The following is a 23,944-nucleotide window of genomic DNA, read 5'->3' as shown; positions in this document are numbered from 1 at the left end:
GTGTTGTTGGTTATGTGGGAGTTGTTGGCCTTCAGCCAAACACTTGAATGTGTAGATATTTTAGTATAACACATTGAAGTCCGTGATCCTTCAAAAGGATTGTTTTTCACACCCTACTACTATTCCCTGGTATCAAACAATATTCAAACTCATTATATTTTACCTTCCGTTTATGCAGCTGGATGTGCATTACTCAAGTGTACTTGGGCATCCACCTCCACTGATTAAAATAATGAGAAGCCCACCAGGGCTGGTTTTTAGTCAGGTTACAGCTAAATCCTGCTGCAGTGCGACACTTCAAGTGGATTTTTTTTTTTTCTTCCACTGTTGCGTGTCATTCTTAGCTAACCGCTAACTGTGGTGTCATGAATCAGAATGAGAGAGGGAGATGATGTTAACACCCATGGCATTAATCACAGCTTTAACATTGCATCAGAAGCAGATTAAAAACCTTTTACACTGTCCTATAACCTTTACTGGTCAAATAACTATAAACAAATGGGAATAAGGAAACAAAACAGTGCAACAACAAATAAGTGTAAAACAAAAAATCCCCCTACAGCTCTTCTCTGTGCAACTTTTGCAAATACCAGTGCTCTGCTCTGTGTCAGAGCCAATGAGTGCATTTATATGCACATTAATAACATGAGCTTTATCTGATTACTGCAGCTGCCAAATTATTATTTAAATAGTTATGCAAATTCTAAGCTGTGAGTGATAGTTTACACCAGATTAAAGACGATTTGAGCCACCAAGAGCTAGACGACACCTGCCAAATAAGTGAGTTATTCAGCAAATGTATAGCATTAATTTGATATCATGCTTTTCAACAGGAGAAACACCACTGACATAAGAGCATGAAAAACAGCACTATGAGCAGTTTGCAGTTATAATATTCTGAATCACCAGTAAAACAACTCTAAAATAGGTTTGGGGGGGGAATTTTTTTCAAAATGATATTTGTTTTACAAATTATTTTGTACACATACATGTTCTCGTAGCTGCTTTTAGTGTTCAGTTGTAGAACACAGACATCACGTTGTGCTGTAATCACATCTCAGGCTTGCTCTGTGGTGTTGGGAGTGGAAAAAGAGTGATCAGATCTTGAATGCTCTCGGATCTATTTCTCTGTCTCAACCTTGTCTGCAGTCAAGACACAGCGAAACATCTTTATTCTAAAGTGTGTTGCAGAACTGGTACATGACACCTGTTTGCAGGGGTCATTGCCCCCCTTTTTGTGACTTGTGACATTTAAAGCATTATAGAATCCACAGGATGTTGAGTAAGCATGGCCTTTTGTTGCAGCGGCCAACACTTTAAATGAAAGCCTTTGTAAATGCGCTCTGTTGATTTTTTTTTTTTTTACATTTAATTGATGTGTACGTTGAGGTGAATCTGGCTGTATAGCATGTGTTGTATTTAAAGCTTCTTTGTGGTCATGTCTGTGGCAGAGACATTTAAAAAGGCCTGTGCTCCTGGCGTGTTCATAATTCATTTAAAGGATTATTCTTCTGTTCAGAGATCTTATTACTTTTGTAACATGGCAAAGCAAAAAAGATTTGGCCTTTCCCTTCTCTCTTGTTATTTTAGTGTAGACAAGAGGGTCAAACAGCACTTAATGTTGTGTTTATTATCTGAAATGCAATCATTCTGCTTGATTGCACTGGCATTCATAATCAGAACCTCAGGCCACTCTTCTCGCCAGTGGATCCTTGAAATCAAAGTAGAGTCATTTTTTGCATATTAGATGCTCACAATCATGGTGGTTTTGAAGTACCATTAATATTATGAATTCTGTTTTAATTAGTAATGCTGCTATGGGGCCACTTGTCAGAACATCAAGGTGCAAACAACACAAAAAAGAACTAATATTTTTAACATTTCTTCAACCACGTGTGCTTAAATCTGTTGAGTTTTAGCCTGATTTCATGGCAAAATCTAGCAGCCTTCACACTTTGAATTGGTGGATAAAGTATGTTTGATAACCAGCATTCGGATATGAAAAGGTCATGGCAGAGCTTTGTTATGAGCAGGAATGTTTGTTCTTGGCTGTGTTGCACTCGTTTTTGTGTCGTTATTGATATACATACAAGGTCAGGATGGTGTACTTCAGTGGATTTGGTTCTGCCTACACTGTATAGCTGTGTCCTCACCTGTCCATGCCTTTCTCTTCCCTTCACATACCTCATCTGAGCTTCCTCATTGTTAATATTGTCAGCTCTCTGTGTTTAATTAGGCTGCAGGAAGTAGTGGTATCTTCACTGCTCTAACCAGGATTATGTGTCACCATGTTGGGAGGAGAGGTTCTCCCTTCTTTAATTATGCACTGTATATCTGAGTCCGGCAGCTCGTCTGATAAATAAATAACAGCCCAGTTATGAGCTTATAAAGCACTGGGTAGTTGAAGTCTGTACTCCACTACTTGCTGTGCACTATGACTTAATGGATGAACGTTTTCAGTCAACATCCTAGTCCATGCTCATTATGGAGTGTGTCCATGCTTATGAACTGAACTGTGACACAAAGTGAGGATGGATTATGAGCTTGTTAAAAATTGTCTATAGTCTATGTAGCTACAGTAACCTGTAGCAGGATTTCTCACTTTCTCTTTCTCTTTCTCTTTCTCTTTCTCTCTCTCGCTCTGGGCAGTCAGGAGAATTGTGGAAAGAACATTAACATGAATTAATTGGCCAAATTCTGAGGTGTCAGTAGAAATTTGAGATGCTCCCATAAGGGTCTGTAACAGTTGGTGTCTCTGACAGGATGGCATTTATCACACCTGTTAGTGTTGGATTGCTTTCAGGTTGCCACTGAATTGGAGCAAAACTATGCTCCTTAACCTCAGATGAGATGTTTGTGGAACTCAAGGTGGAAGTGGGAATTTTCGTGTGAAAGATGATGAACATTCTTGTGCTGATCAGCTTGAGCTGCCGGATAGATGCGTTGTACCCAATCGGTGTAGTATAGGCATTTTTCCAGCAAAATAGTGCGGTTCATTTTTGGCAGTTTATAGACACATCTTTTGTCTTTCGGTCTTCAAACCTGAGGCATATAATCTTCTCTTTAAAAAAAGATACTATCAAAGTGCTGCGAAACTGAAGTGTGTATCCTTTACTAAGTGAATACAAGTGACTCTTTGTTATCTTTGAATGCGAGGTTATGACAAATGAAGACGATCCAGAGGATTAGGACTGTGTGATAGTGAGTGTTTAGAACACCTCTGATAGATATCATTTGACCTTTATCTTCCTTTCTGCTAGGGAAATATCTGCTGCTCCCTTTATGCTAAAAGCATCCCTCTGTCTCTCTCACTCTCTTGCTCTCTCTGGGGAAGTCCAGATGCAGGGGTGAACACAGTAGCTGGCAGTCGAAGGCAAAGTTTGCAAAGTTTATTCATCAAGTAGCCACACTTCTCAGACATGCTTCTCAGAGCTAGAAATTTAAAAAAAAAGTAAGAAAACAAGAGAAGTTGCAAAAGCATTAAAGAGCTACAGAGCATTAGTCATTCTCAATATAAATATATGAACAGGTGTATTTATATTAAGAGCTATTGACACTTCATTGTGCAAATCCCAGCTACAGCCATTTCAATCTCAGGTAAAAAAAACACTATAAAATCTTAAAACGTTCAAGGATGGTAAATACTTACAGAAGACACTGTACATTATTTGTACAAAAATTATTTTTGGTTCACTGTTTGAGTTTCTTAGTACTTCATATTGGAATGGCTAAGGGAGATGAATAAAATTTACAATTGTTTTAAATCTTATTATCACTAAGCCCACATGTTGTGGGACCAAGCAGCAGCAACAATATGAGTGGAATTGCTGGGCCTGTTAGTCATTAATAACGCTGCTCCACTGAATACATACTGCCTGTCTGCCATTTTGAGATACACAGCTTCTTCAGTTTCCTGTTAATGTTAGGCTTGAAAGTGTTGGCCACTCTAATAGAGCTTGGCGTCTCTTAACCAGAGGATTCTGTATTTGTTCACAATAGTACTTTATCAGCCCTACGCCATACAGAATTCTAGAGCCAGAGTGGTTTTGCTGAATTTTATATGAACGAAAGTATAGCAGATGCTTTGAGACTTAACCCCCCTTCTCCACTAAACCTTAATTATTATGTTATTTTAACAACCGTCACGTAAATTCTTCTGAATTTGCAATCCTGAGACTGTTGCTGAGTCATTCTCAGAATACAGGGACAAATCTATTCCTGTTCCTTAATTTATTAGCCCCAACGTAGTTGACATAGTTGTAGATCTTTTCCTAATGTTATAGTTCCTAAGCAATAAAAATGGTTTGACTCTTTACTACTATGACCACTACTTCACTAATAAGGTCATGAGATTAAATCTCAGTCCTGCCAGTGCTGGGCACTTTGAGCTTGACCCTTAACCCTCAATTGCTCTATTCTATAAATGAGATAAATGTAAAATGTCAGTTTACTGGATCAGTGTGTACCAAATACCATAAATGTAAATGTCTTTGAACAAAAAATGACCTTATTCATTTTGATGTTACAGATTGATTATAGGTATGGAGTCTATGAAATATGTAAATAGCAGAATAAAATAAAAGTTTTTAATAATATAACAAACCTTTCTCCTTGCATGTCATGTTTGGTGCTAGTTATTTTACAGACCTGCTTTTTTGAAACCACTAAACAGATTGCGGTGCTTTCAGGGTCAAAGTTAAAAAGAATGAGCCTCCATTTCAACCAACACCAGTAGACATTCCCTCCATAACATAGAAGCTTTATACCTTTCAAACATCCTGTAAAACATTTAAAAAGAAAAAGAATTCAATTCAATTCAATTCAATTTTATTCATATAGCGCTTTTTAACAATGAACATTGTCTCAAAGCAGCGTTATAAAATATAGTAGTGCAATAGTGCAAAAAGTCTTAGATGTTAGACAGAATCATCCCTAGTGAGCAAGCCTGAGCCTGAGGCTTAATAGAATCATTTATTGATTTATTTATTGATTTATTTGACTACTGATATGTGTTGATGTGTGATGAATCAAGAGTTTTTTGAAAGTCTTAATTAAGAATAGTTACAATCTGATGAATAATACATTTATAATCCTCAGAATTATAACTTTGGGATTTATAAACATTTAAACAAATCACTTTGACTTCAACCGTAGCTTGCTCACTTATCTACTGAACGTCAGTAACCAGAGATGTCTGGTTTTCCCCTTGCTCTGCGTATGCTAAATGTTAAAATTAAGGGATGTTATATGATGGCAGATTATGAGTCACTGTGGCACTAATACCGGTACTTGAAATGCCCTTATGAGAGTGGTCCAATTATAGCACTTAATATTTTCAAGACTGAAGACCCAGTAAATGTGGGCTCTTGCTGTGCATTTACCACATTTTAAAGCAGCCTAGTGCTTGATTTATGTCTGCAGGCAATATATTTTATGAATTTGAGGATTCACTGAATATATGAAAACTGCCTCATAAAATTGTTCCTTTTTTCAGTTTTCTTAATATTTCTTTTTTTATACCTTCAGAAACGCTGGTGCTAAACTATAGCGCTACTTTATTGCCCTCTACTTTTCACTTCCTCCAGTTTTACGTTCTTACAATTAATCAGATTTGAGATTCCTTTCACCTTTATAGTTGATCTTAGTTTTTTATGGATACTAATCCATTCTATATTAGTGAAGTAATGTCCAGTTTAGATTTACTGCGGAGACATCTTATAATTTATATCATTGAATAATAGGGGTAAAGGAGAGAACAAAATATTGATTGATAATGGAGAAGACAAACCATCCCACACAAATACATTTAAGTCATAGGGTCAATATGTACAACAGAGCATTTTAGTCATATCACATTCTATTAGAGATCGTCTTTAGTGTTGTAAATGTTTAGTCCTTTAAATTGAATTATTACTGTATAAAACTACTATAAAAATATCATTTATAATATAAATTATTTTTAAAGTTAGATGAATTGCACAGCAAGGTTTCCTAGGATGCAGAAAGTTAAATGGCCATTATCTCTAATAGGTTTCCTTTTTTATTTATACTACTTCGGCTCCTATTTTGTTGTTACCCTCTATTTTAAGATGTCCAATCTGTCCCCTTGGACCTGAGAGTTGGTCCAGGGTAGGATGATTAATGAATGGGATATTGCATCAGGGGTTTTCCCATTTATAATTATCTGGTGCTGACATTTTGAACTATGAGTTTAAATCCAATTACCCAAGCACTTTTGTTGGTTTCAACCGTGCAGTTGGTGAAGTAGGAAAGAAGAAGAAATGGATTCTTCATGCTGAGACATAACAGAAAATTCTACATTAATGGAGGTGTTGACTGAAAAGCATTCTTGATTAAATTGCAGTCGTTTTTGCAGAGAATGAGCAATCCATAGGCTTTCATAATTATACCCGATTTCTAGATACATATAAAGATATATTTATTTTAAAGATTGAAAGAGTGTCAGCATACAATCATAGAGCATAGCGTAGAGCTGGCATGATTTAAGACAGCATCCGTGGCTCTCTGGCAGATTTAAAGTGTCAACCTTCATTTAGGCACTGAGTTACACCAGGCACTGTATTTAAAAGTTGAGTATGATGAATTGTACACTTTCTTTGTGGCCACATGGGTGGATAAATCAGTAGCTTAGGCACCAAGGACTAGCAGATGTAGTGCAGTTTTTTTTATTCATGGTTCCCAGGCAGACCAGTAGGTTTAACAAACCCGAGAAGAAAAACAAATACTCAGTACTGACTTTTGCAAAACGAACCCATTATAACTGCAGTGTGCTTTAATGTAGTGCAATACACCTCGATGCTGTAACAGTAGCTGTACCAGAAGTATGTGTCTCAGTGGCTGATTGCTAGTGAAGCTTAAAAAAAATATTGCTGGGTACATAAATATTTTGACAGGTTTGCAATTTTTATATTTTTGCCTCTATATAATATTACAATGGTTTTGAAATGAAGCAAGCAATATGTGGACGAAGTGCAGACTTTCAACTTTAATGCAAGAAGCTTAAAAAGATTTCATTAACAATGTTTGGTTTTTCACAGACCCTCAATCTTCCTAATTAATTAAACAAGCTAACATTTATAAAAATAAAAATAAGTATTATTAATGTTTGGAAGCAAATCCTTTGCAGTCTGAAACCCATGGACTTCATCAAATGCAGAGTGTCCTCCCTTGAGATGCATTGTCAGACCTTTACATCAGCTGCCTCCAGTTGCTGCTTGTTTGTGGGGTTTGGGCCTTTTTCTTCTGCATACTAAGTTGGGTTGAGGTCAGGTGACCGGCATGGCCATTTAAGAACATTTCTTTCTTTTTTTTACTTTGGGTTGGCTTCATGGTATGTTTTGGGTCAATATCCATCTGTATTGTGAGGAACCATCCTATAATTTTTGCAACATTTGTCTGAATCTGAGCAGAAAGTATAGCTTTATACACTTCAGAATTCACCCTGCTACTTCTATCAGCAGTGACCCAGTTCCACTGGCAGCCATAACACTGCCTTCACCATGTTTGACAGATGATGTGGTATGTGTTGGATCATGAGCCCTTCCTTTCTTTCTCCATACACGTCTCTTCCTATCATTCTGTTACAAGTTAATCCTGGTTTCATCTGTCCGAAGAATCTTGTCCCAGAGCTGGGCAGGCTTTTTTAGATGTTTTTTTTCTAGCAAAGTCTAATCTGACCTTTCTGTTTTTGAGTGTTAAACCTCTTGATTTACATTCATGAAGGCATCTTTCGATTGTAGCCTTATGTGTGTTCTTGACTTGGTTCGATATCATGAAAGGCTTTTTCTTCACCAACGAAAGAATTCTGCCATCGTCCACTTTAGTTTAGAACCTGAAATTCGACATATCAATCACATCCCTATTGCTTTATTTGATATGCAGTGTAGTGATTTACAGAGGCAAAACTGTGTCACTGTCCAAATAATTATGAACAAAGTGTCCATCACTGGGTCAGATGAAACATGAATCATGGTCGGTAAGAAATAAATATTGTTAATAAGGAATATAAATTTCTTGGAAAGGATTAGTTGGTTTTATATTGAAAGGAGAAGATGTACTTATGCCGATAATCTTGCTTTACTTAAAACCTAGATTTAAACGAAAAGCATATTTTTTACACGGAAGCACCAAATCAAAATGGCACCAGGTTTCCATTATATGTGTAAGGTAAAGAAACAATGTGACCCTTGTTTTATGTTACATTCAGTTCATCCATTTCTTCTTTTTCACCATCTCTAAACTGGTGGTGTCCTGTAGAAAAAGAAACATCCGCAGCATTTCATGACTCCATAAATTCTTTGAGTGTGACTTTTTAATAAACACATGTGTATGCATTCATTATACAGTTCGTGCATTAAACAGTTCACTTTCCTGCAGATGCCTCAGATTGTCATGCATCTGCTAAAGAAACTATGCAGTCAAAAAATTTCCATTCCACCCAGATGAAATCATCTCTCCTGCTTATTCCCTGTTTGTTTGTTTGGTTGTTTTTTTGTTTATCGAGCTTAATATTTTCTGGGGTTTTTTTTTTTTTTCATTTCTTTTTTTTTCTAATGTAATTTCCTGTCTTCATTATGTCTTCATAATGTCTTCATCAGTCCGCCTGATCAATTTATTGAATGTTTCAAGTCCTACACATCATACTGTAGAACTGCTAACAGATATAGTGATGTCTGCAGAATTAAATTTAGGCATGACAAGTATGGCGAGTATGTTCAATCCACTTTAGGTATCAATTTCTTATTAACCAAGTCTTATGCTGCGATATTAAAATTGCATCATGTTTGCTTTCTGATGTTTAATTTGTTTTTTCCTGTTTGCCAGCAATGGGTTTGAAGATCTATCTGCACCAAAGAAAGGCATTAAAATCCTATAATGTCATTCATCGGAAGCAGAACTTGTCATAGTTGCTTCATTCTTACCCGTTTCTGACAGTCTGCTGGTGTTCGGGTGTGTGTTTATAATACGTTAGAAGGGAACCCCATTGTGTTTTCAATGGGTCGTGATATCCACTTCTAATTCTAATGCAAGACAGTGTTTTGGGACAGATTGGCTATGTGTGCTGTGCATGTGTCTTTGTGGTTTGAAGGGATCGACATCTGTAGAAGTAGCATATGCTTCACACCTCACAATGTGGATAATGGTTGAGGGATAATTGAGCTAGCTGTGTTTTCATAAAGGGATCAGAGGCAGTGGGCTGGGACTGAGCGCCAGAGGCTGGTCTGACATCTGGTCTGAGACTTCAGCACATTTGCATATTTTTCTATGGTCAGGAACACACACACACACACACACACACACACACATACACTCTTCCAAATTGCATCTACTTTTCCTTTATCTATGTCAGTTTGCATAATACATTGCTTCAGTCTGACATACCTCGGTTTTGGTATTCTAGGCAAGATAATGCTTTGTATATTCTCCAAATGATACTAGGAAACAATTCATGAGAGGCAAAGAGCAGGAAGGCTTATTATAAGATGGCTGTTGGCAGAACGCTGCTTCTCTCCTGCCCAGCCTGGTGCGACTCAAGCATTATTTTCTGTCTTTTCCCACCTGTTTCTCTTCTTTTTCCAGGACAGGCCCCAGCACTGGGACAGAGCACCCATCTTGCAGAACTTTCCTTAATGAGACATGGAAAGGGCTTCAAGCCAAAACCATGTTCCTGTTTGTTCAGGTTTAGGTAGCCATTGCCTAGGGTCCATCTTGATCCTGCGCCTTTATTTTTCTTAATCCCTGAAGCTATGCTGACTTGGCAGAACCACTGGTCTATTTTGATGAAATAAGTTCCAGTTTTATTTTAGACACAAGAACAGATCCTCAAGCCGAGTAAATTAACAGATCGGGTCTGGCAGAACAGTTCAGAAATGCAGCCTCTTCAAAGCCCATACATGCAGGTCACAGTGCACAGATAGCAGGTTGGTAACTTTGATTAAGTGTTGGGGGGTCTTAACAGTTCCCAGTCAGTGGAGGTTAGATTTATCCTCTGCCAGGATTGTTCATTTGCCGAGAGCCTGGAGCAGCCAGGGGAGGGAGGGTGGCGTGAAATATAGCACATCGAGGCTGCAGAGACCAGGCAAAATAATTAAGTGATGACATGGTGTCCAGGCCCGCCGGACAAAAGCCAGCGCTCATGTTCTTGTAATTTGCCCTGACACTGTTTATGAATGTGGTTTTCATTTTGTTCTGCTCCTGAACCGAGCTTTCTCGCTACTGGTGCAGTTTCCCAGTGGACTTTTTGTCATGGTTTTGTAGCAATTGCTATAAAGTCTGTGTGGAGAACATTAGGTTTCAGGCTTTATCAATAATAGCCAAGGCAGCTGTTATCCAGACAGACAAGCATGCTTCCATTCTCTCAAAGCTTTCTGAGTCATGTAAATTGCCACTAATTTATTGTAGCAAGTTGGATAGACACATAAGTAGTCCATGATTGCCGTCTGAACATTCCCACAAATCACGGATTTAAAAATCCTGGTTGAAAGGAGCTTGATATGTCAAAGCAGCAACCTAAAGATTTCCCTGCGCCGCAGCACTCAGTTTAGACTGGTGCATTTTTGGGCACAAATGAAAAGCAGACACACATTTGGTGTTGTCAGTGGCCTGGCTCACACAGAATAAGCTTTTTGTCACTTTATTTTTCTAAGCAAGGGTCTACACTTTCATTCTTTGAGATGTTGAAAAGAGTTGGTGGATAAAAGCAATATGTTTGAGAGTCTTTAGGAGACAGGCACTTAGTTGTCATTGCCAGGATTTTTTCATTGGCAGGATGGTCCTGTGAATTGGAAAGATAGAGAAGGAACCTGTTTTTTTAGCCGATTTCAGCCTTGATAAGATTCTGGGGAGGTCCTGTAGATGCTGTTTTTCTATCTGTGTCTTGAATGCGTTTCACACAGTCTACTATCTTTTGATGCGTGCTGCATTGTGGAACTATTACTTTTGTATCCGAAAGGGCTTTGAAAACATTTTGAATAGCATAGGTGTAAGTATTGGCATAGTTTTTACTCATGGTTTATGGCACACTGATTTTTGTTTCACATTCAGAATACACTTGGACTATATGCTAGGATATAGAACGTGGCGTGTTTTGTGGCGCACCAAGCTCTCTTTGGTTATCACTTGGCTACATTGAGCAGAGGGTTATTTCCATCACAGCAGTGTATTAGAGAGAAAGAGAGAGAGAGAGAGAGAGAGAGAGAGAGAGAGAGAGACTCACTCTTAAAAAAGACATTAAAAAGCTAAAAGATACAGTCACACAACCTCAGAGCAAAACAAGCACTCATGCCCATATTCACATCCTGGTCACATCCTGCTCCATTAAAAGCAATCAGGGCCACTGAGAGCGGGAACAGGCCATGTGAAAATCACTTGCGACTGTGGATGTGAGTGTGAGTGAGCTCCACTTTAAGCAGTGCAAAGCTAACATGTCACATAGCCTCCTTCTCCTGTCTACCAGCCCCCTGCTTAATTGTGGCATTTTAGATACACACACACATTCACACACACAGACTTTATACCAATCCAACCAACCTGAATATTGATTTCAAGCTGAAGCACTGAAGTTGTGTAAAAGCAATTACAGCATCATGCATGTGACATATGAACCATATAGATTGCAATCTGTTTCACTTCTTGCCAGTGCTCATATCTGATCAAAATAGCCATTTATCAGAATCAAAATATCTATTTAAAATGTATAGAAAGATCGTGATTTATGAGTGTTATAGATGTAAAATCACATGAACAGGGTACTGAGTCTTCTATCTTCCGGCGCCATCTCTTTTCTTTTCTCACTCACATTCTGTAAAGCTGAACAGAACTGATGGGTAGTGAGTCATATTGTTGTTTTGTTGGTGGTTCATAAAAAAGCAAACATTTTTGGATAATGCAGAATCGCAGACCGCTTATTTGACTCAATCTGGTTTTATGAGTAAGCTTTTAGCTGAATCTAGCAGTACACATTTTAAAGAAACCTAAGTGTGTACTAGAAGTAGAAGAAATGGTGCTCATTTCTCTTCGGTGTGTGTGTGTACGTGCATGTGTGTGTGAGAACTGCTGAGGAAAGGAGTGTCGAAGAGGCGTGTAAATCCCGGCCAGTGGAAATGGCACAGTTGTGCGTGTGTTGCGTTGACAGGCTGAGAGAGCCTGAGCATGTTTTGTACTACTCAGTGACAGGACTGCAAATGACTGCTGCAGTGAAATGTTTTATAACATTCTCCCTTCATTTCTCAGCCTGGTAGTAGTGTACATATTTTTGCTCTTGAAGGAAGACTGATGTTGATTTTGGATCAGCTGGTGAGGGTCACTGTCAGAGCCAAAGCACAGAGAGAGACACAGTGGGAGGTTTAATGTGTGCCAGAGCTCATGGAGAGACAGCAGACTCTTAAAAATGCTGGTAAAAATCTTGTTATAGATATTAGATGTATCTGAGATATGCATGTATGAATCTGTGTGCATATATCAGAGAAAAATCTCAGCATGCACAAAATACAGAACCTGGAGGTGGAGGGTCCACTCCAGTCTGAGGCTCACCCAGTTGAAGAATAAAAAACTCCTGATCTGTCTGGCCTGGACAGTTCTATTTCAGTGAGTCTGGACCTCCAGATTCTTGTTCTTAGCAGACAGGAGTGAAAACTGATGTCTTCTGATGCTGCAGCCCATCCACCTGAAGGTTTGATTGTTTGTGCATCTGAGATGCTTTTCTGCTCACGATGGTTGTGTGCTTATTTGAGTTACTGTAGACTTCCTGTCAGCTCAGACCAGTCTGGTCATTCTCCTCTGATCTCTCTCATCAGTAATGTGTTTCAGCCTCCGGTTTTTTGCACCATTCTGTGTAAACTCTAGACACAGTTGTATGTGAAAATCAGCTTTTTATAAAATACTCAAAACAGCTCATCTGGCAAGAGGAACCATGCCACATGTAAAAAGTCACAGAGATCACACTTTTACTTTATTTTGTGAATATTACCTGAAGCTCGTGAACTGTATCTGCATAGTTCATGGTGCTGCTGCTACATGATTGTCTGATTGGATAACTGCATAAATGTGCAGGTGTACAAGTGTTCAAATTAAAGTGGATTATGAGTGTATATCGTGTTTCAGTCTGCCTGTCTGCCAAGGCTCCCAGTCACTCGGCTGTCTCCTGCTTGTGAAGGCCAGCAAAAACAGCGTGAATCCTCACTCATAGATACAATTAAGAGATAGAGCCTGAGTTCCTCCAGCTGAGACAGGCAAAGATGGAAGATAGGGCCACGACAGTGCAGAGGCTGCAGAAAGGAGAGTGAAAAAGAGAGACGCTGACATGTGAGACGCGAGAGGCAGGTACGACAAGAGAGAGGGAAGTGACACCAGCTCGTTTGTACACAGCACTCAGTGAAAAGGTATAAGTCATGTTACTAAAAGAGGAGATTTTGGTTTTAGGCACATGCCTTACTTCATATTGCTAGTTTTCTTTGGCTGCAATGAAATTTGATTTTCCATGACAATTAGCCCATCAGTTAAATCCATGATAAACTAAATAAAGAAGGATGTACCAGTCCAGCATGACATTAACTTGTGTTTGTGCTTAAGCCGATATCCGATACTGACATCCTCACAGTGATGGAGCTGACTCTTTGAAAACTTGATGAATGACTTGATGAATCCTTGATGATGACATGGAATAAGTTGTATCCTATGGCTATTCTGTGCCTTTTCTATTGCCTAATGACATTTTGTATAGTCTTCATATCACGCAATACCTAATCTATAAGTAATTACGATCTTAATAGCAAACAGGGGGAGAATTAAAACAGCTATATATCTTTGTCACTGGGGTAGTATCATTAGTATGCATCTTTCACTTAAATATAGTATACATTTAAAAATTGATTTAAGGTACATAAAGTACATACTTTTTAGTGCACATGTATGACGGGACACATGTCAATCAAGACACCATTCACACATACATTCACACCTAACGACAACTTAGCATATACTGTACAATCCACCCACCTGCAATTTTTGGTACAGTGGAAGGAAACCAGAAAGCTCAGAGGAAAACCTCCATCAACATAGAAAGAACATGAGAAATTCCAAATGGAAAGAAACCGAAGTTCAGGAAAAACTGGGAGCTGTGAGGTGCTCACTGAGCCAGCATGCCACCCTGTGCCTGTTAATTCTTTATTATAATCAAAATATGCTACCTAATTCATGTTGACATTCTGACTTTGCTGACTCACTGTCATATGTATGTACTTTTGAATGGTTTCCCTTAGTTTGTCCTTGTGCTCGTCTTTGCTGGTGTAACTTACACCGGCTATCTGTGGCCAATCTTTCAGCCTCCAGCTCTGGTTTTGCCCTTGGCTGCAGTTTGTCGAACCCACTGCATCTATTATTCACAGAGAGGCTTTTTGTTTCTGTGCACATGGCGCTCACTAAATACTCCAAAGCCCTCGTCAGTGTGGAATGGAGTTGTCAGGCATTTGTCTGCCTTTGGCCTCTCAAATAAAGGGAATAGAAAGCCCTGCTTGAGTGGCTAAAATGAAAACCCATTGTCTTTATTCTGTTTCATCCAGAAAAGAAGATGGGTCTAGTCTTTGCACTTTTTATCTGACGTTTCTGAACAAAGGTTTCCGTATGGAACTTTTTCCCTTTCGGTGTTCATTTCATCATACCCTGTCACTGTCGATATTTAAAGAGTTCTGTTAAAATGTCAAGGCATGGCATACCCGACAATTGCCATGGGAACAAAGGTATTCATCATGATCAATTTGCTGACTATATTTGCTCCCTTATTGGCTTTTGGTGGGTATGTGCAAATATTTGATACCTGAGGGTGCTGTTGGGAAACAGACAAAATTAGCATTTTATTCAGAGGCCGTCACCATCTCATTATAACCATAAAAATCACACGTCTTTAGGAAATGGTTTTCACACACAAAAAAAAAAGCCACTCAATGTTTAATATGGTTTTAATCTAAAATCAGTCTGTGTTTATGTATATCTGCCACCCTTCACTTCTCCCTCCCTTTCTGTCATTTTCACCTCTCATTCAAAAAGCTTTATTGCCATGGCTGTATGTAATTATACAGTGTTGCCAAGGCAATTCCAAATACAATAGATAAGCAACTTTTGACACAGTAATAATATATAGTAAATGAGTAATAGTAACCAGAAATAATAATTAGAATTAGCCCTTAAAAGAGAGAAAAAAAATAGTACAATCGACTAAACCAGTGGAAATTAATCAGAATAAATCACACAGAAATGAAAGGTGTACATCACACAGAAACTCTGTATGCACTAATTCTGTATTGATGAAGTGCTGTAACATATTGAGCTTTGTTCAGCTTCTTTGAATCGCCAAGAACAGGGAAAGCATTATTAATTCTTTCAAATAGTTTATAGACTTTGTCTCAGATGGATTCATATTTCATGCAGTAGGAGGAGAAAGTGTGTTTCATCTTCTGCCTGTAAAAACTGACAGAGCCTACACAGCCTGTCCTCTCTCAACCTTCAGCTTCTGTCGTGTCGCCCGTTCTCCACTTCCAGGTCATATTTTTTTTTCTATAATGTTTCTAATGCTCCAAATGTTTTAGTTTAGCTTGATATTTATTTGATTAACTGTTATTTAATTTTTTCAAACATTTGAGGGTGAAATTTATTCTGTCGTGTTTGTTTGCATTTCTGGAGGAGGAGAATGTTTTCAGGTCTATGTGATTAGTCAGATGTTGGGCGAGTAGCCACTCTGTAGAAAGTTGTTTGGCCAGTAGAGTTTTATAATGTTGGTCAGTACTTTATACTTTATAAAAGCTCTATAAAGAGGGGCAACCTGATTGAGTGAGTGCCAATACTGTATTGTTCTTTTAGACAGATTTTTGTGAATATTTTTTGCAAATTTCAGTTACTTATTCAACTGATTTTGAGTTCAGTTTTTCCAGATCCAGCTGTAAGTTTCACATCCACAGAACAGAATTGGTTAATTATTTCATCAAACAGATTTATACAGATTTAATTTGAATATAATATTTTAGAATCATTAAGAATGTTTAGTAAAAAATGGTTCTTATCAAAGAGATTTTATAGCCAGAGTAAAAAATGAATTGATCTTACTAACCAGGTATGTACCTCTCTCTCTCTCTCTCTCTCTCTCTCTCTCTGTCTACTTTCTCAGGATGTTGAGGGAGTGTCGTGTGCCTGGGATTCAGTCTCTCTTGACTGTGTTTCTGCTTGTCTCTCTGGAACATGGTAAGTTCTCTTCCTGCTCATTTAGACCCTAGAACTTTCACACTGACATTGTTAATCCAGAGCATACCAGAGACTTAGTCAGTTTAGACATGTTGGATTTGGATTTTAGCAGAGTTGTGTAGCAGTCTGTCCGATCCTCTGTCCACCACCATAGCTTTACAGGAGCTCAACTTCAAGGTAGTATGTCTTCACTGCATATCAGGCCATGCTGTAGCCTGGCCTTCTTGTTGCAGAAGTTTTACTTTTGTCCTTTCATCCAATAATAATTACTGTAGCCTTTCGGTAGGTGGGATAAAGACAAATTTCCCCAGGCTGTCTCCCTGGGCCCTCGGCCAGTAAATAGAGAGTGCATGAGGAACACTTTCATCTGTGAAAGCCTCATTTCTCGGCATTGCCACCTAAAGACTTATCATCAGTCACCGTAATGCCTATAGCTAACTGTCTCAACTCATCTATGTCCTTGTGAGTGTGCTCACCTAGCCATGAGAGAGAGAGAGAGAGAGAGAGAGAGAGAGAGACAGAGAAATCCGTGATACACACTCTTTATATAGTTTTCCACTAAAACACCACTGAATTAAAGGTAATGTTAATACTACTGTAGAAGGACATCTGACTAAGACTTATCTATCACCTTTATATCAATCTGTCCGTCTGTAACACAATGTCATATTCTTTATCTGTATTTGAATAGTTATCCAAATATCTGTATCTGTGTTTGGATTTCAACATGATGTGGGAGTAACACTGGATAAAAACAGAGTGGTAGAAATGCTAGCACTGTCACCATTGTCTGTGATTATTTTTTAACCATGACCTGGTGATGTCAGATATCTGTGGATGACTTCATTCTGTTTCCTCAGCAAATCAAGTTGTTTAAACAATGCTTTGTTTGTTCCATGAGCAGTTCAGTGGGATGAAAATAATAACAAAAAAGCTAATTAATTTCACAGTGATGAATCAGTATTCTGATGCTAAAGCATCCAGTTTTCGATAATTGCAATAAACTTTCTGTGAGCAGAATAAATATGTAATAGCAATATATTCAACTTGTAAACTCTTCCACGATTAATGTTATTTTTAGACTGTGTGTTGGTAAATCTCCACATCTGGACATGTAATTGTTTGGTGGAAACACTAAGGTTTGCTGATTGCATAAGTGTGCTGCAGGGTCAAAGGACATTCAGAAGACAATCTCTCATGCTAAGTGCAGGGGGGAAAAGCATCTTTTGCCATCCCTATCTCTCTGTCAATCTGCTGCCATCTGTAGCCATTGTGCATGCCGTATGGTGGGCTAAACAGTGGAATCTGGTTGGATGCTGAACAGAAAAACATGTGCTTTCGGTTAGTGGAAGTGTGAACTTTCCTGACATAAAAAAAAAATTGAAAATAAATTTAGTTCACCATCCTTCTCATGTAGGCTCACCACAGGGTGTCTGTAAATAAGTCCTTTTAGTCATGTCTAGCTTCCACATACTCCCAAAGATGTGCCACTGTCTCATGTCCCTTTCCACTATGCAGGAATGAATAAGGAAATGGATGACAGGGGACTTTGGGAAGATGTTGGAGCTGAAGGGTGGTGGTGTCGGAAGGTTATGGTATTTTGACGGGCAAAAAAAAAGCAGAGAGAACAAAGCCATCCTCTGCCAAGTCTGATAGATGTGCTATTACCTAACACAAGGGAGGAAATTAGTCATGAATGCAGCCTCTGAGTCTTTATGAGCTTGTGAGAGTGAAGCAGTGGTGGATCACTACATCCTCAGTTAATATTGATGGGGTCTATGAATTGGATGGGTTACAGATGTATTTTACAACAGAGCCCTAGCCAGGATAGTCAAAAATCAATAGAAAAACAATTAAGGGCAGATTAAAATACAATCAGAATGTATCAATTTTTAAAACAATTGTATAATTTAATATAAAAATCATGAATTAATATTATTATAGAGATATAGTGATAATATAAAACTTTCACTCCCCTTCCTCACACCCTTATTATCTCCTCCCAGCCATACATACCTCTGTTGCCATGGTAATGATTAAGGGATGTGTAAGAAGGGGGCTAACATCTGCTCCCCTTTTCTGGGTATGAGGTCTATTGTGTTAAAAGGCTATTGTCTCCCTTTTATAATAAAAGGCCACATGTTTAGTAGGCTGCAAATGTCTGCTAATCATAATATTGATGCTGCACCGAGCAGCCGGGACAGTAAATATGTTTCCCCATAATGATTTCTTTCAAAAAGGGATAACTTATTTAGTCTGAGCTCTCAAGTGACAATAAAAAAAGGCAGACCATTCACAGCAAAAGAATTCTCCAGATTCAGTAGCTGAATGAACTGACTGCAGATGTGTTTGTGATTGTTGATCAATCATAAACACAGCAGCTGGATAAGTGGTGTTAGTGTGGAGTGGCGAAGAAGTTGTTCTATATAAGATGTTTTTATTATTGCTGAGATGCTTTTAGCGTTGTCAGGTTTGCTTCTGTTTCTGATGTACAGCCTTGAAGATGCTTGTAAGACAAAAGTTAACAATTACAACACACTGACTGTTTCTTTCCCTGTCTCATTCATTGTATCTCTCACTCTCTTTCTCTCTCTCTTTTGTGTTACATACTGTATCTCCTCTACTGTTGTTTTGATTTGTGTCTTATTTGAAGAAGGAATTATTTAAGGAAAAAAACAGCAGCAGATTCTCAAACAAAGGGAGAGTCTCTAGGGAGTTTAGCTTGTTGAAACATTTCCATCTAAATGCAGATTTGGTATATCTGCTATGACATGGCTCTGCAATACACATTCATTATTTAACCGTGTGGGAATAAAGCAATTTTGCTGGATTCTTTTGGGCCGTAATTTGATTTTTAAAGACGGCATCTGCATTTGATTTTTAATTTAATGTTGAATGATCTGCGCTCAGAAATTAACACCGGTGTGTGGGGGTTTATTGTTACTATATAAATAGTATTCTTTTGTCATTGAATCTATAGTGTATTCAGTTGATTACAGAACATATGAAGACCTGAGGCAGTTATTGCCATGCATTATATTTGGTACAATTAATAACTGATTGCTTGTGTTTCTCAAGCGTGAAATTTAGCAATATGAAAGTAGATGTGGTTCCTTGCATTTGGCTTCAGGATGCGTCCCAGAACACAGGTGTGACATTCTGTGGAGAGGTGTGTTGCAAACTTGGTTATGCCCGGGGGAGGAGAGAGATAGTGAAGGGGATGTGTGTGTGTGTGTGTGTGGGGTGTGTGTGTGTGTATTTGTTTGTGTGTGTGAGTGAGTGAGTGGGGTAGAGAGAGAGAGAGAGAGAGAGAGAGTGTGTGTGTGTGTGTGCGTATGTGTGCATCAGTATCTCTCTCCCCAGAGACCCATGCTCAACACACATCTGCAAGGTAAAATGTCACTTTGCCACTGGGAAATACGTATCACGTTGAGCAAGAACAGATTCCTAAGAGCATGTGTAATTATTCTCTCTTTTTTTTGCATAAATTTGCTTCATTATATGTTATATTAAAATAGAAATGAAAAGTAATCATGCCAAAGGATAAACACTTCAGAAGAATTGTGTGGTGTTTTCATTGGACGGATTGCACTCATCCTAGATTGTAGATTGCTTTATCGTAGTTTTCTTATTTCTTAACAGTGCAATATACATCTGGTCAGATAAAACTCTAGAGTGATAAAACACTGAAATACAATTTAGGCTCTGTCCCTTTGTGAGAATCCAAGCCTTTTCACTGAGAGTATATGGCATTGCTTTCCTTAAACACAGGAGATGAGTGTGCTACTTCAGCCGCTCTTAGAGGAGTGGGCAGCCATCATCGTTCCCAAGATGAGCTGAGCCATTATCCCTATGGAGGTTATGTGGTTGAAAACACATTATCTGTCAAGCCTTAGTGAAATGTCATCCCAGATGCCATTATAGAATCACATTTACCTCTGGGGTGCTAATTTAGCGTATATAAGATGCACACAGTCTGTACTTTTTGTAGACACTTTTAGCTGTCATTCTGCTGCATATAAGTCTTTAAATTGTTAGTGAATGCTACTCTAATGGGACAGGATCATTCTTTCATTTACTTATAAATGCTGGTATTTTAAAATCAGCATTGCTGTGCTGCTGTTATTATACTCCTGACACAAAATGCCAGTTCTGTACCAACTGCAAGAATGTATACTAGTATCCAGCAGTCCGTGGAAGGAGATGCTCAAGCTTATACTGTATGATGCTAGCACATCAGGGGGCTGATGTAAATATGTAAGAGCTGTTTACAGTAGGTCACATCTCCAGCATTCTCAGTTAGTAAGGAATGAATAACTGTATAGTGAGGCATGTGTGTAGTGAAATTGTTCTCATCATTGTGCATCAGAGTAAAGTAGGATACATGTAACCATCCAAGCCTAACTCTAACCATACCTGTAGGTGAAGGTGACTTAAACTGCTCGCTAAAAGTAAATCACTTATTAGCTCACTTTTGATGATGACTTGCTGATTGGTGTAGCATACCTTTAAAACAACTTAAAGAGCTTAAGGTATATATTTAATGTGTTTCTCTAATACACCACAAGCACTTTCCCAGGTAGAAAATATATACTAAAGGTACAAATAATCCCATGCATTGAGTACAGTTTGCTACCCATTTTTAGTCGGGAAGTTTTGATTCAATACCTTAGTTTTTGCTTTCTTTTAGGCTGTTGTTTTGTGTACAGCAAATGTAACAAAATGTTGAATTGCCCCAACATTGATACAGTGCCACTAAAACAGAAACAACCTTGAGACATGCCTTTCTTTCAGCATGTGATTAAAACCATCTTATTCACTTTTAATCAAAATATATAAATGCTGTAAAGATGTAAACCGGAGGTAGAAAACCATATCCAATGAATGGAAATTAATGAGTGAAATGCTTTCATCCAGCATTTTATATCATTTCAGTTTTTCCTCTTTTCATATAGGGCATAATTCACATACTCTATCTGCCTGGAAATTACATTTCCAGTCTCCTTATGTGAGAAAGGGGGGAAATGGTTTCAGAGCTTCTTTTCAACCCCTGGCCCTGTTTATATGATATAATGAATCATTGTGGATGCCATATCCAGTGTGTCTCTGACTTCAGCCGTAATCTGTGATAGGCTCTAATGGAAACTGTATGTGATAGGGATTGCTTTTAAGTGCAGCTGGAAACGAGATCTGATTCTGAGATGGCCCGAGGCACAGTGATTCTGTCAATGCCCCAACTAATGAACACCTAATGAATTCTTCCCTTATATTATTATAGCTACTAGTGAATGTTACCAGACTATTAACAAAGGCTTTTCCTGGCTAAAATGAGGGGGAAATGGCAGACTTGTAAATGAGGTGAGCCTTTACTTCCAGACCTTACACTGCAAAATTAATTATGGATAAGGCATAATACTGAGATGATTAGCCTAACCTGTCATTGTGTCTCACCTACCATCTATATCCTTTAAAACTTTGTTTTAAAAAATATGTAGTGTAATATAAGAAATAATCAGTATGATATGTATATTTGCAAAGTAAGAGGGAAAGTATGTCTTTTTCAGAAAAAAATCCCTGATAATGCTGTTTCTGGGCTCCACTGAATGTATATTGCACCCAGTACTGGCAAGGAAATACATTATTCATCATTCTTTGAGCTCAGAAAATCAGCTTTGTATATCTTTCATAGGTCACATAAGCCTGTACATATCCCTCCTGCCTTTTTGAATCAATGACCAATAATCTAGTGCAATGCCTGTTATCCATTATGAGTTGTCAAGACGCCTACGCTAGCTGTTGCTGTTTGTGGATTTAATGAAGGTATGAAAACCTAGGTACTTGTAGCGGGCTGTAAAAGCCAGTTTGTAGTCTGTCATCTATCTTATAAAGCAAAACTTTCTAGTGTCATCTTGCAGCAGATGTGCGACAGCTGTAGGCCTCTATGAGCATATTCTCGTGAGTTTTGCGCTCTGCTTAACAGAGTATAAACCTAATTTCATTTGCATTTGGTTGTGGTCTGATTTGTCTTATTTGTGTGGTAGCTGATATACCAGCCTTTACATGTTCTTGGACTGTGAATTTTGAGTACTATATAAGTGCACACCCATTTAAACCTGAAAAAATATCCTACAGTTTGGCTTTTCTTTTCCACTCTCCTTAGATATGGCATGGGGTGAAACTGTAGTGAACATGCGGAAGGTGACTCACCAGGTAGAACAGATACCTCTGTCAGGGACTGCTCTGCTGCCCTGCATCTTTACTCTACGGCCCAGCCCATCACATGAATCTCATGACACTCCGCGCATTAAGTGGACCAAAATCTGGGGCCACCGTGGGCTTGACGGGCTACAGAGGGAGCAGTCTGTATTGGTGGCAAAAGGAAACGTGGTGAAAGTGAAGAAAGCCTTTCAGGGACGCGTCACCCTGCCCGGCTACACGGAGAACCGCTACAATGCCAGCCTGGCTCTGATAGGCCTGAGATCCAGCGACTCCGGCATGTACCGCTGTGAGGTAGTCGTGGGCCTTAACGACGAACAAGACACGGTGCCTCTCCAGGTCATAGGTGAGTTAAAGCTGTAGAATGTTAATGTATGTGTCTGTACTTACCCATGAAGTGATGCGAGCCTTCTGCCATAGGGTGCCTTCAGGTCAAATGAAAGCTATCACCATCTGTACTCTACTGTACTATCTAGCTCTGACCTACTTTTTCAGGTTTTTGTCGTCCTGTAAATACAGGCAGGGTTTTAGCCTGGCAGCATCACAATCAACTGCTATTAGGCGCATCCTCATGCTTAATAACATTTATTGCACCTCAAAGTGTAATAAATTCACTTTCTGTGACCACTAGTTATTATTCCATCTTTAAAAATGACTGTAATCATCTTGTATATCATGCACAACATAGCGGTTTGTTTTCCCTCATGTCTACAGTTTCACAACAGGTTCCAGCAATATGTGTGCTATGTCATCTATCATTACAGAATATTTTTAGAAGGTACCTAGTTCACAAAGCAGGTTGAACCTGTATCAGTAGCATGATCTGTTCCAAAACCTAGATTTAGCAGGTTCTTTAGATGAGATAGCTTGCTTTTGACTTAATCTTAGAGACCACATGGATAAAGTGACCCAACCTACACCAAGGTATTAGAAATTCAGCACTGAAAAGCTAAACAGTACAAAGCTCCATGAATTTTAAGACGCTCAGGAGCTCAAGAGATCACCCATTCGAGGAATCGATTAACAAAACATAAAGCCGCTTCTGTGGAAAGAAAGGCGTTATCCCCCGTCTCTAATCCTGAGAGCTTAGTCTTAATTACAAGTCAAAGAACACAAAGGCAGCCTAACATAATAATTAACAAAAATCAATATCACTTGACAATATCTGTATTGTAGTAATTTGGGACAATTTTTATGTTCCTTTTATACCATTTCCTTGGGTTTATGTTGGTCAGTTGCATGTATTTCAGCAGTAACAGGTTACACTAATTGCTGCTTTCGCTGATTCCAGATTGAATGCAGCAGTTACGTGCAACAACTAATGCAACTGCTAATAGTTTCCAATCCAAAACAATCCAAACACACCAAAAAACGGTATTGGTATTCTGGTTTCTCTTTTTTTGTGCAACTGTTTGTGTTTAACTGCCGTCAAAAGTACAATGTATTTGATTTCCTCCTACACTCTTGCTTATAACAT

The 23,944-nt window shown here is 38.6% G+C and overlaps 1 protein-coding gene across 2 annotated transcripts in view; it reads left to right on the top strand.

Annotated features, from left to right (window-relative positions):
* The window catches only part of ncanb (neurocan b), a 92,933-nt gene that overhangs the window by 6,565 nt on the left and 62,424 nt on the right, over positions 1–23,944 (top strand). For both annotated transcript variants that reach the window (XM_058400265.1, XM_058400264.1), the window contains exons 2-3: positions 16,178–16,251; positions 22,412–22,813. In XM_058400265.1, the coding sequence (XP_058256248.1) occupies positions 16,179–16,251; positions 22,412–22,813 (475 nt within the window). In that variant the 5' untranslated portion in view covers position 16,178. The remainder of the gene's footprint in view (positions 1–16,177; positions 16,252–22,411; positions 22,814–23,944) is intronic.

This window comes from Hemibagrus wyckioides, linkage group LG10, assembly GCF_019097595.1.
Source record: "Hemibagrus wyckioides isolate EC202008001 linkage group LG10, SWU_Hwy_1.0, whole genome shotgun sequence".
In the NCBI taxonomy this organism is placed as follows: Eukaryota; Metazoa; Chordata; class Actinopteri; order Siluriformes; family Bagridae; genus Hemibagrus; species Hemibagrus wyckioides.
The sequence above is the reverse complement of the archived record's forward strand: the minus strand, read 5'-3'. Positions and strand labels throughout refer to the sequence as shown.